This window comes from Chroicocephalus ridibundus, chromosome 2 (genome assembly GCF_963924245.1).
Source record: "Chroicocephalus ridibundus chromosome 2, bChrRid1.1, whole genome shotgun sequence".
Classification (NCBI taxonomy): Eukaryota; Metazoa; Chordata; class Aves; order Charadriiformes; family Laridae; genus Chroicocephalus; species Chroicocephalus ridibundus.
Genome location: NC_086285.1, coordinates 54,571,223 through 54,584,486, shown reverse-complemented (window position 1 = coordinate 54,584,486; position 13,264 = coordinate 54,571,223). Strand labels below are relative to the sequence as shown.

Here is a 13,264-nt window from a genome sequence, read left to right as displayed (position 1 = left end):
GCGAGATTTCTATTCCTTAAGGCCCTACTCCATGCTGTCACCAGCTGTCTCACAAGCATCTAGATGCCACAGCAACCATGGTGGGGGGGTGTCTTCAGAAGCCTCAGATATAAAGATGTATTTAAATAAGCAAGTCCTGTCCTTTCCACATACCAGGTGCCACGGTTGCGACAGCGATTCCAGTTCTGAAAAGTTTGGCTGCTCTAAGGGAGGAGCCAAGTTCCCTGCCTCTGGCCCAGAAGAGGAGCTGATCTTCCTCCATAAGGTAAATAGGTAATTCAAAACGCAATTTGATGTTTCATAGATTGTGAAGCTAGGTGGGACCATTATGGTAATTTACTCCCAGTTATTCAGCAAATTTGCATAACTGAGGAATTTCATTCTTCTCCATTTGCAAGAGGATATCTTCACTGCAGTCAAGCTAATTAGAAACATGTCTTCTGGAGATTGCTGAGCATTTATACAAAAGCCTTTCTCTGCAAAGCACTTTAAAGACACTCTCTATACGACATGAATGACTTCATCTACACATCCAGTCAAACTGCATCCAAATCCGTAGGCTCTCTCTGCACCTGGAACACTAGAGCAAAGAGGGAAAGGAAAATGACTGCTCAGACAACGCTAACAGGAACACTGAGAGGGAAAATTTTGACTGGTGTAACAACAAGAATGTGGCCAAGACACCAAGGAAAGTTCTCTCGTCCTCTAATGAAACGAAGCAATAGCCTCCTGAAGAAGAGATCTTCATTTGTGTGAACAAAGACATGCTCAGAAGGCGACCGAGCAGCAGTGTTTCGTGCAGCGTTTATAACCAGAGGTGTTCTTCGAGCATCCAGGCTTTCCTGCAAGGTCTCCCATTAGACTCCGAGTGAGGCAAAAAATACTGCACTACAGATTGTGTGGCTTTTTCAAACGCCCTTAAAGGCAGCCCTTCTCCCTGTGGTTTTCAGCAAAACTCAAACTCCTAAATGAATTGTATATATGTTGTGCTATGAGCTATTCTAATCTGGAAGTAAATACATCTAACAAATGTTTACAGGTAGGAAGGTGAAGAACTCACAGGACTATCTCTTTCCCCACCACCACCTTTTAAAAAAAAACAAAACAAAAACAAAAAACCACAACAAAACTCTCTCTGGTTCTGCTCTCCACCCTCTTTATGAGTCAGTATGCTCTTTTGTAGATGATCTCCCAATTCTCCCCTCCCAGTCTCAACCCCCACAGTTTCCTCTCCTTTCACTTTTCGAGCAAGTCTGAAAAAAGAGAGTTCTCCCATCTGACTGTAGCTGTCTCTGCTGCATCAATATGTGTATAGGAGCATATTTAAATTGTGTATTCAGACTCTTTGCTTAGCAGACACCAGTAACTGCTTACTGCTAGTGAATCCCAGAAAACCAGCTGCTCCACAGGAGGCATGGGAGGAAGTGTGATCTGAGCATCATTTACAGCAACCATCTGAACTGCTCAGCCTTGCAAGAGGGTTTATGCTCTACTTCTGCTCCTTTGCCCTTGGATGCTGGCTGTAGCTCGTGCCATGCGCCCCGCAGGGACTCCCTGCCTGACACAGCTGTAGCTCAAGGGCTCTGTACAGTCTTAGCTGTTAAAAATTGCACAGATCTTATGTTTAATTTGTGCTAATCTTGGTGTTGAAAAGAGATTTGCACCAAGCCAGGATTCGTGCTACAGATGGATATTGTGCAACTTTCTGTCTTGGCTAGGAGTTTTGTGCATGAATAGTATCTGTCCCTAGGAGTGTAAGAAATCACTCCTAAAGTGATGACACAAACCTACTAATAGCCATTCAAAGTGTCACATTAATAACAAAATGACTCCACAGCTTGACAGATATGGAAGAAAAGCATGGAACTTATCATACATGTCTATATGCATCTTAATAACTAAGTTGTCTCCTACATCTCTCTCTCCAAGCAAGATTATGACCAACCTCTGCTGCTGCACGCCTCAGCTCACATGGACTTCTCTACCCAATGTCACCAATTGCTAGGCGTGGAGGTCCTCCCAAAGAAGGCAAGACCGATTGCTGTGACATGAATTGGCAGAGGCGCAGCTTTTCAAACCTCCTCCTGACAGCCATGTAGACCTATGGCTCTCCGAGAGCTCTGCACCACCCCCCCACCCTTCTTGTCCAGTAAAATTAAAAAATGCCCAACATGGACATTACCACTTTTTTAGAGGAATCCTCATTCCACTGAGGTCAACTAGCTGAGTTTATTACAACCAGTTTCACCAGAATTTGAGCTGCACTCTTAATCTACTGCAAAATTTTAATTCTGGTTTCTTTGTATTTATAATCACATGCTCAAAATGAATCTGCTTTTCAAATATCCAAGACAACTGCAGACAAATTTGGGCAGGGGCCCGGAGCAGTACTGAGTCTGCTGGAGGAAGGACTATTGCTCAGCTACAATTCAAATTTAAGCATAAAGTTGGGCTTAACACTGTCAGAGAAAATTTTGCACCACCACGGGGCTAAACAACTTTTCTCAAGCCATCAATTACTTGGAAAACCTAGCTTTTCAAAGTAAACAAACAAAAAAACCGCTCCAAAGACCAGGAACTGGATTCTAATTTCACCCCCGCAAATGCATCGGTATCAATGAGGTCATTCTTTCCAGTATTTACAGCACGGTTCAGGAGATCAAAAACAGCCTTATGAATCCAAACAAGCCCTTCTAGAAAACCTCCGCTTTACCCAATTCCCTAGTGTTTTGAGAGCAATTCACATCTGTAGAGGTATGTTTCACAGCTGCTATAGCGTTTTAATGGGTCAGCCCTAATAAGTGAACCTCAGTCTTCCCTCACCTACCAGTCGGGATCAGAGTCAGACCATTTCTAGTGTTTTGAGGGGGCTGAAGTGATTTTTTGATGCAACAAGGCAAGAGAGAATGGAACAGGAAAATGTCACATGAATTGCAGGAAGAAAAAGAAACATGCGAAATAAAAATCCCTTCAAGGGCTGAGTTGGGTTTAATATAGTGTTTGAATCCACCAAAAGCTGGCAGATTAGGAGATGAGCTGGCCTCACAGCCTTTAAAACGCACGCACACACACACAGAGGATTTTTCAGTGCTGCCTTCCATTGGTTTTTATTTCTTTCTGTACGGACTTCTATCCCACCGAGACAGTTTTACGAAAGAATTCCAGAAAGAGACTCTTAATTTTCCTTTGACCCAAGGTTTAAATTCATCTTCCCCAAAATAACTTTTTTCATATCCTTGTTTCCTATGCAGGATTGGAAGCTTTATAGCAGTGATATTTGAAAAGCACTGAATTTAATATTACAAAGGGAGCCCCTTTCTTCTACGACAGACTGTGGTCTTCTTTTTATGGCTGCTGAAATAAATAATTGCTTTTTGGGCTGCAGGTATGATTCACTTGTATTACCTCCAGAAGAATAAAAGCTTTTTTATGATTACGGCAAAAACTAGAGAGTATATATTATTTCTTAGTCAACATTTTAGTATTAAACACGAAGTCTTCTCTCTTTTGTTACCTAGAGGATTCATCTATTGATTTAGGATTCAAATAAAAGTCGCTGGGTGGAACAAAGTAACGGAAGGACTGTGGCAAAATGTATCAGTTTACTGAATTACTACACCTCCAAACACTGTGCTTTTAATTAACTTTTTCTGAAGTTGATGTTCTGCTATTTCATAGAATGTATTCTCTCCTCTGCCCATTTGTCAGGCATGAGATTAGCAGCTGGCAGCACTTCTCCTGCTCCCTTTGCTCCTTCAAGGACTATACTGCAGGCAGTATAAAACAAGCTGTTACAGGTTAGTCCAATGGTAAAATTCAGCCCTTCTTCACACTACAGGGAGAACAATATTATGGATCAACCAGACCCCAATGAACCTTAAAACTAGTTGAGTCATTCATACCCACAGAGTAGCTCACAGAATCTCTAGGCCACGCTGGAGCGCTGCCGCCTCCAGCACGTACCCAGCACCCACTCAATAACCAGTAAGACCTTCTTAATCCTTCTAGAAATCGTGACAACCTCAGGAAAAGTGAAATTCAGATCTAAGAGGTCTACAGAGAGGTTTCCTGACATGGTTCTCTGACAAATAATCCCAGTCTATGGTCATTAGGAAAGCCAAACTAGAAACAGGGTGGCATCAGCTGTATTTAAACATGGTTGAAGGTGGCTCAGTTCTGCTCCCGGGGTGAACAGGGCTTCAGTTGAAACCCAGACCCTCAGGAGGTTCAGAGGACTAAAAACAAGACCTAAGACAGCCCGAGTGCCTCTCTCACCTCCGGAAATGGATTAGCATATTCATATTTTCCACTTGAAAACTGACTAATTTACACATTTCCTAACAAAGTGGTGCTTTCTGAGGGGTGTTTTTAACCTCTACTATCTGCTGCCAGCTAAAATATTTGGGCACAAAGCCCACTGTGTAGAGCGTGCCTCTGGAATTGAAGGGAGCTCTCTGTTTTCCTGTTTACAATGGCCATGTAAATGAAAACGAAGCAGATCAGGATACCGTCACTGGCAGAACCATTTGTCCTGTGTGTGACATTTTTCAACTAAAAAAACCTAAAAATATCATAGAGCACATACAGATAAGGCAAACAACTGAGTGGTGGCACTCTTAGCACTTGCCAGATCATCTTCAGTCACCAAGGCTCTATGCTCTTCCCATTGAAATCAGTTGCTGCTTCACCATTTACTCCAAGAACAAATCTGTATCTTAGACAAATGTTTGCACTGGGACCTCTTCACTGTCAATGGTACGCATGATGCTTTGCAGAGGAAGCTGAGGATATGCCCCTAAGTGCTGAAATTTTGTTTCAGATCTACAGCAAAACGATGAAGTTTTCAAAGACACTGATTTACATGTGTTTCTATCTTCTTCCCCCACCAGTTTTCTTAGACCAATTCTACACTGACAGGTTGGAGAAGGAGAGTCCAAAAAATGAGTTCAAAGTCAAGCATCCCATTTGAGTTCCGAGATTGCTGCTGTTTGTAATGTCATCTTCAGCAGCATCAGAAAGTACTACACTGAGAATGAAGGGATTTATTATGTATTTAGCAATTTAATATTCTAATCCCAGATACTGGGAAGAAGGTTAAAGTCCATTTTCTCTTCTCTCCTTCTGTAATGCTTAAAGCATTGCAGGGGCAGCAGCAGGTGCCAGTGATGCTGGGACTGCTGTAATAGCTAGAAACCAAAGTTTTCTTTTTCTGCATAAAAGCAATGAAAATCAAACCAAAAATACCTCCAAGCTGGGTCTTCAGCTGCTGTAAACTAGCACATTTCTACCAAAACTAGCAAAGCTTTTTGGATATCTGCCTCTGCATTCTTCAATGCCATCAGACACGACATCTAATCCCAGTGTGAAAAGGGCTTCAGCGCTTTCTCTGTTCTTGAGAAATCGGGAGGTAACTGAAGCCACTTTATGGGAGTTCACAGTCCCACAGCTAGTCCAAGTGCTAAAACAAGAACATCCCAACACAGCCACCACTGCTGACGCCTCCCTAGAGAAACCGTCAGCTTGAAAAGCCACCATGCAGTCATATTCTGAAATCAGGTCTCCAAGCTCTGCTGCTAACGCTGCCCTGTAATGGGTCCCACCTAATCTTAACTGCTACGTTTTGCAGAGCAAAAGGTCCTGAGCTTAAGAGGGTGAGTTGTTAGCAACCGTAGGAGGGTGAAGGACAGACTCATATGTAACTCCTGCGTATACAGTGTTCAAGCCTGGAGCTTAAAAAGGCAAGTCTGAATAAAAGACTGCCTTCTGGACAGGATCCGTGGGGCAAGAAAGACAGAACAGAGCAAGAGACTCAAGGCCCTTTTTCTGGCAGCAGCAGCTATTGAGAGCCATAAGCAAACAATCAACACATCCTTAAGAAACACAGTTTCTTGCAGGCTGAGCTTGTCAGCCTTCAGGGGTGAGCACTGCTTGGGAATAAGAGGCAACTGTTATTGTTGCCTGACTTGTGTAAGTCAGGCCCCTCGTGAGGACACAAACAATGGAATGGAGGAGATCGGCTCCTGAATTAACACAGGCTCAGGAGTGCATGTATACACCAGCAGTGTGCAGAGGCGGCTGGGGACCGCAGCAGCCAGGGAGTGAGTGCCCACGTGTGCTTGTGGGGACAGAGAGGCACGGGGTGGTGGGGAGGCACCACTTGCACCCAGAGGCGCTCCTGGGAGGCAGGCGGCCCTCTGGCAGCCAAGAGGGAAAGCCCCATGTGAGATATCCCTGAAGGGATGTGAAGCTGCTCCAGTCCAATTAATTTATGATGACGATGAAACTCAGAAGCAGGTCTGTTTCTGGGAGGTCCCTGCTGCAGGGAAAGCTGGTGCGTTCGTTCCCAGGGAAGACGGCCCCTGATGGCTGCATGACTGGTGTATGCAGCTCTTTTGCTGGAGTGAGCTCCTACAAGGAGAAATCCAGAGTGAACCTCTCCCTGACATTCGGGCACAACATGAGAAAAAAGAGCAAAAGCATCAGTTCTCAACTTTCAAGATTTTCCCCAGAGAGTTTCATATACCTCTAATGGTACTTTTGCCCACGAAGCAGCTCATTCAGAAACCTTTCCTGAAAGTTTATTAATATTAAACCACTAAAAGATTCTTTTCTAAGCTGTGATTAAACCTAAATTGGTATCTAATAGGTCATGTATAAAGACAACATTTATTTCATAGATCCCTGGTTCAAGACACCCAAATATTTTGTCACGGATGACGTACTGCCCAGTGAGACAATTTATCATGCTCCCTTAAACCTAAGAAAACATTATGACTCCACTGACTTGATTCTCCTATAAATTGCTCCACAGAATCATTAAGCCATGAATATATATATGTCAAGTAAAAACATTTCAGTAATGGTATTGCATTAGTATTTTAGCTTATACTTAAACAATAAAAGCAAAAGGAATCTATATGCAGCCTAAGGACCATCACCTGATACTGCTATCTTTACAAAGCAACCAGGGTGTCCTGACCAAGAAGACGTGTGTTGGAGAGATACGTAAGGAAAAGGAAAAGGATTTCCTTCCACTCCACTCCAGAGGCAAATTCAGTATCTTGTCTGGCTCTTACAGCAACATATGGCTCATGTTACAAGAAACACCTGGCTTCAGCCTCACAAAAACCTGCCCTTTGCCCGCTGCCCAAAAGATCTCCCTATTCCTTGAAAATCCACACCCCATGCCCAAAACTCCGAAGGCCAACCATCCTGTAGGACAGAACTGTACCAGGCACATGGCAAAAAAAAAACCCCTCAACAGACTTGCTTAAACAAAAAACACAGTGCATTAGGGGAGTCTGAAAAGAGCCTCACCTCAACCACCCCTTTGCAGCCTTTGGGTTTCCATTCCCTTCAATCCAAGTAGGCTGAAATGGGGTGAAAATTAAAAGAGCCCCCTTCCCCACCCCCTGGAAGAGCCAGGTATTGCAAGAGGTGATGAATATTGGTTTGCCCACTGAGTAAACACAGCAGCTGGGGGTGGGAAAATGGGAAGGAACATACCAGAGTTGCCAGAGGTGAAGTCCTACCAAGGAGATGTCCAACCCAAAGCTGAACACCCGAGACTTGTTTAAATCTTCACAGCCCTTCTCGTTTAAGAAGGGGTGCCAGTGACCCACTGGGTATCTGCCTGCTGCAGACTACAACTCCCGGGGCAGTTTCAGCCAGCAGCGTTCTCTCTCTCTCCCTACCTGTATAACCCTGCTCCGGTAGCGCTGTTGTGACTTTTAACTAATTCCTGTGTGATAGGCCTGTTGGTGTACCAGAGGCAGGGGAGAGAGACGTCTTCTCAAGTAGAATTTGATCTCTTAAGGATGAAGCACCTTATTTAAGAGTTAATTAAGATGGCTGTGCACATCTGATCATTCTTCTTACACACATAGGCATGCATAAAAACAGACAAGAAAATCCATGAGACACGATGCCAAACCTCAGCCTGCAGCCAGTTTGTCTGTGTGTGTATGCATACGCTAAAAGCCTCCATATGACGACCGGGAATTGAAAATCTTCTATCTACAGTCTTTAATTAGAGCAGAACACACTTCAGTTTTCATCTTGTGATCAAGAATTCTACAAAAAAACCCCACAATCCTATCTCCACTTTAGGCAAAGAAATCTTGAAACTCCGAAGGAGAAAGGATGAGTTTGTTACACTCACATGCTGCCAACAGAGAGGGCTCTACTGAAAAACAGCCTGAGGATTAGTTATTACAAATCTAGAATAAGTCTTACAGTTTTGCCATATTTACAGAAGGTAGAAGAGACCGGAACAAACTTGACATATAATACGCAGACACTGCATTGTACTAACAGCAGGAGAGATCCTGAACTACAACGGCGTTGAAGAATTATCTATGAACTTCAGGAGGAATCCAAATCAGCATGCTCCTAAACTCCATATTATACAGAAATTCAAGGACTCCTAATACTACAGCATGGCACAGACTTGAAAATAAGAGGGTTTGTTTTGTGTGACTGTTCTATTTGGAAGGCTTACAAGACAGCTGTCATCTACTTTGATTAAGTTCCTTCACAAAACAGGCTTCCTGGAGTGACGCCTTGAAAGAAATACATATTCATGCACATCTCTTAGACTGCTTGGAGTGCTACAGAAGTTTTGGATATGCTTTACAAAATATGGCATCGCTGCTCACACAAAATAACACTCAAAGAGCAACTCAAATTTAACTTGGACCCATTTGTTTTCAGTTATTAGCCTACTCTTTTTACGTTTTCTTGCTTCTGCTGTTTCCTAGCATCCTTGCTCCCTTCCCTCCCCCCTTTCCCTTGAGGGCTGAAATTTTAATAACTCTAACATGTGAGGCTGAAGAAAAAAAAAAAACAACACAGGGAGGGATGCAGCTTAACATGGTAACGCTCCTCTTTGCCTTGGCCAAAAACTGATGGGCAAATAAATGCTTTGCTGCCAGTAATGGATCTTATTGCTGGTAGACAGTATTTTACATACTGAGAATCTGAAAAAGATGCCAGACATTGACTCTAAATAAGCTACGTAAACTCTACAGCCTATAAACTTTTACTTTTCTGCAGTGCCAAGTTCTTCTTTAAGCACAGTTACTTTTTTCCTACTCGGGAGGCAGCGTCCCATCATTTCATGGCAAGTCAGGCTTAATGTATAAATTAATAAGTACAATCCAATCTGTGGAAGATGAATTTGCTGCTGTTAGAAATGTTTTCCAATTGTGCCTTCTCTGTCTGTTTTGTCCTTATTAACCACGTCAGTGCCAGAAATGGTGTACATTTACGGAGGAAAAAAAGTCTTCTGTACGTTGCATCTAAGGGTAAGATTACTGAAAACAGAGGATCCAATTAAGTACCATGCAGGCTATAACAAAACTTTTCTAGTATAGCAGCTAAAGTCATTAGCATCTCAGTAACTGCTTATATCTTACAATGCCTCATTAATGACATTTCTACATTCCCATTGGAAAATGTTTGTTCAATGTAACAAGCAGTTCAATTTAAGGAAGCAAATGGATCTTTTGCAAAGACTAATTCACTGTATTTATGGAGAACAGGTGTGGAAACTCCTGGGAGATTTTGAAGGTACCAGCAAGAAAGGAAAAAGAAAGTGCTACAATAATTTTGACAATGGGAGGAAATGGGAGAAGGATATGAAAAAAAGTACTACTTACAAGCCTCGGAGACGAAGCCAGATTTTCTCTATTTGCTCTGGCTGTAGGTATTTCAGAGAGTTGCTCTCAAATTCTTCGATTTCCTTAGTCGGTGACTCCATAGCTGCAGGTTACCGCTTTGGTTAAAGCTCGGCGAGGACGGATGCTGCCCCCCAACACATGCGCACGCTCCACCTTTAACGCTGCCCGGGAGCGGACAACATTTTTGCCAGCCACTTCTCCCCCCTCCCCGCCAGCAGCGGGGCTGCGTGGGCAGCCCTCCAGCCCTCAGGTGTACGCGGGGGGCAGCTGTGCCAGCACCCCACCATCCTCGGGCTGGCCGAGGGGATTAGAGGCTCATCTCCAGATTGCAAACCCACACGGATTTTTTTTTTTCCTTCCCCCCCTCCCTTTCCTTTTTTTTTTTTTTTTTTTTAATACAATAAACCAAGGATACAATCAGTAATACCAGCTGAGGGATCTTTATCAAGGGAGGAGGGGAGGAAAATCCCGTGCTGACAACTAAGCTGTCTGTGCGGGCAGCTGGGCAGTGGGGTGACTGCTCGGGTCCCAGGGCCACACACTGACTACAAGGTTCCCCCCCCCCCCGCCCTCGTCGTCCCCACGCAAGTGGCAGCTCACGGTCCCTCCAGGCTCGCTACCCCCAGCCCTGGCATGGTTTCGGTTTTTTTTTTTCCCCCCACTTACCAGCAGCGCTGCCGACAGGCTCGAAACCTGACAACTGAGGAAAAAGTCGTCTGTCAGCATAGCCCAGGCACGGCTTCTCTCTCTGCCTCCCTCTCTCCCGCACACACGCACAAACACAGCCGCGCGAGGGAGAACGGGCTATTGGAGAAAGGCTGGCTCTGATGAAAAACCCAACCAAGCCAGACCATTTAAAAAAAAAAAAAAAAAAAAAAGGGGAAGGGTAAATTACAGAAAGTGAGCGACTCACTCCTGGCAAGCAGCCATCTGCTTCATTGCAGTCAGCCTGCTTTCCTCAGAGAGCGACGCGCAGCACGGGCTGTAAGGCTTCAACTGGGGCAAAACCCACTTTTAAAATAAATAAATCTGTAAAGCACTGTTGCCTAAAGCACCCCAAAACACAGCAGGGGAAATCCGTGCACTGAAGAGAGATCAAGCCCAACACGTTAGTCACAGATATATCGATGCCTTTGAATACAAACCACAAACAATACATTAAGAGAGAACACACTATTCATAATGCATGAGGCTTGAAACAGGACCTATGGATCAAACTCAAGGGTTTTGCCCAGGGGAGGTTAAAACCCAATTCTGCAACAGGACGCCCGCCTCCGGGTCCCCCAAAGCATGCCCGTACCGACCCCAGGCACAGCAGGGACCAAGACACGAGGGCGGCATCCCTCTCTACACGTGCGGGGTTCCTGCTCTGGACAGGAGGAAGGACAGGGATTTCCTTCATTGCACTGACCCGATCAATCACGTCTCAAACTCTGCCAAGATCCCCCGCATGCATCTCTTTAGTTAAGGTTATTGATGTGGTGCTTTTAGCCGAAGCCACCAGAGCTGAGGGAAAGTAACTGTCAAAACGTTGTCCTAGCCTTAACACATTTTGTCATATATTGCAAAAGTTGCCCCTTGAGAAGCAGAGCCTGCAACAGAGGAGTTCGTCGTGTGAGGGAAGACAGGCTCTAGTGAAAACATGCTCGCTGGTGATGGCTTCCAGCTCTAGTTGTGCAAGTCCACACACTGACAATCTGAGTAGTTTGTGGAAATGTGAAGAATACATTAATTAGCCTCATCAAGCAAGCCCCTGTTTAAAGAACTTCAACCAGTTCTTAGTCATGTAACTTGACTACTTCGAAATCCAGCCAGGCAAAGTAAAAACAGACCATCCTGTCTGCACAGCGATTCTCCTACCCCATGGGGAAAAAAATAAGATTGCAGATGTATACGTTATGCAAAATCAGTGGGGTTTCTGCTTTGGGATCTGTTATGTGCAAGACAGCATATAACTGGGCTCTGAAACTGTGCTGCTGAGTTTGTGCAACAATTTAACAATTCACTTTCTTGTTTCTGCATACGCAAGAGTGCTTTTCATACACGGGAAAACTAGAAGCCTTGCATCCATTAATGCAAAAGGCAGTTTTCACTGGTGATGGGGGACAGAGTTAAAAAAAGCTTTGAGGTAAAACCAAAAATCTTTAAACTTTTCTTCCAAAGTAGAAAAAGTGCCAGGGTTCATTATAATTCCAGTGAGATTATACACAACTCCATAAAAAGTTATATTGTATTGACAGAAAGAGAAGAGGCTATACTGAATTAAAGATTACATTATTAGAGTTTTGCCAACTTTGTGGCACATTCGACCTTGTCAATAAGATGATCCAGCCTTACTGATTCATCAGGAAGACTCAGAAGCTCAGCTACATGTTTCACAGGTGACAGGTAATCATTTCCCTACTCCTTATCTCAGTGTCTCCATCTGAGAACCAGCACAGCCTTACCACCTACCTACGGAAAGGACGGCGAGTTCCACTGATGATGAGGAGACTGTAAGAGCAAGGCACTATTGTCCTTCATTATTTCTGCATCATTTTGCCAACATGCGTACAATACCCATTTGATATTAAGATTTTCATAAGGCAACCCATCCCATCTAAGGAAACGCTTTGTAGCTTTTAGTATTCACACAAATCGACACAGAGATGCTGAGATTTCTATTTTGCTGCAGGAGGCAAAGCTCCCTCACTCTTAGCTCCTACGGGTTTTAGATATTTTTAAAAAAAACCCCTCACGCAAAAACCAGAGGCAGGTATTCAATCCCATGGACAAGCGGCCTACCACAGTTACATGAAGTGGCTGGCAGAACAAAAATCCCCATTTACACTTCATTTTTTCCTGTATATCTCTTTCAATTCTATTGCAGGATGCACAGAATTGCATTTTTCCCATTCAGCTTTAGTCAGGAGCATTTTCCATGAAGTTTCATTTATTACCAGGAATCATCATTGGAACAGAGATGTATTACCAACATGCCACAACCCATACACTTTTTAAATAGCATTTTCCCTTGAAATGATAAACTTATCAACTCAAGCTCATGAGTAAAATATAAGTCAACAACAATCTGATGCTGGTGTAACCCGTATGTCTGTACCTCAGCCGTATGTTATCTATTTAAGCAGTGACTCATTCTTTTCCTCAGTAATAATCGACCAGTTGAGATTAGCAGAACCCAGGTACTTTTCACCTTCACCATGTTATTATTTACTATGAAAATTATACCCTTAAAATACCAGATAGTGCCAGAAAATATACATATATAATGACAGAAGAGGAAAATGTTACGATGGAAAGCAAAAAAAAAAAATAAAAATTTTCAGCTGATACCTAAAAGCAAATAGAGAGGGATGAGACTAAGAATTAAAGGAAAGTTACTATGGACTGCAGAAATATCAGAAAAATTATTAACTAGTATCATAGTTCTGAAGACAGTCATGCAGGGAAGAAAGACTGGGCAGACAAAGATAGCAAGGTGGAGAGAAGAAAATAGAGAACGATGAGATTCTGTGCCAGGCTAGGATTACCTCCACAGATTTGAAGAACTAAACTAATATTGAGTGGATCCTGTTAAAAAGGTG

The 13,264-nt window shown here is 43.5% G+C and overlaps 1 protein-coding gene across 8 annotated transcripts in view; it reads right to left on the bottom strand.

The window, feature by feature from the left end:
* Positions 1–13,264, bottom strand: part of PDE1C (phosphodiesterase 1C) — a 315,242-nt gene that overhangs the window by 196,318 nt on the left and 105,660 nt on the right. For 3 of the 8 annotated variants that reach the window (XM_063325534.1, XM_063325536.1, XM_063325538.1), the window contains exons 1-2: positions 10,347–10,504; positions 9,660–9,762 (exon numbers count right to left, since the gene is read on the bottom strand). The exons of 2 other annotated variants lie outside the window; for them this stretch is intronic. In XM_063325534.1, coding sequence (XP_063181604.1) covers positions 9,660–9,760 — 101 coding nt within the window. In that variant the 5' untranslated portion in view covers positions 9,761–9,762; positions 10,347–10,504. Of the gene's footprint in view, positions 1–9,659; positions 10,098–10,346; positions 10,505–13,264 lie in introns of those variants that run through there. 3 more of the 8 variants (XM_063325535.1, XM_063325539.1, XM_063325537.1) reach the window with 3 other exon arrangements.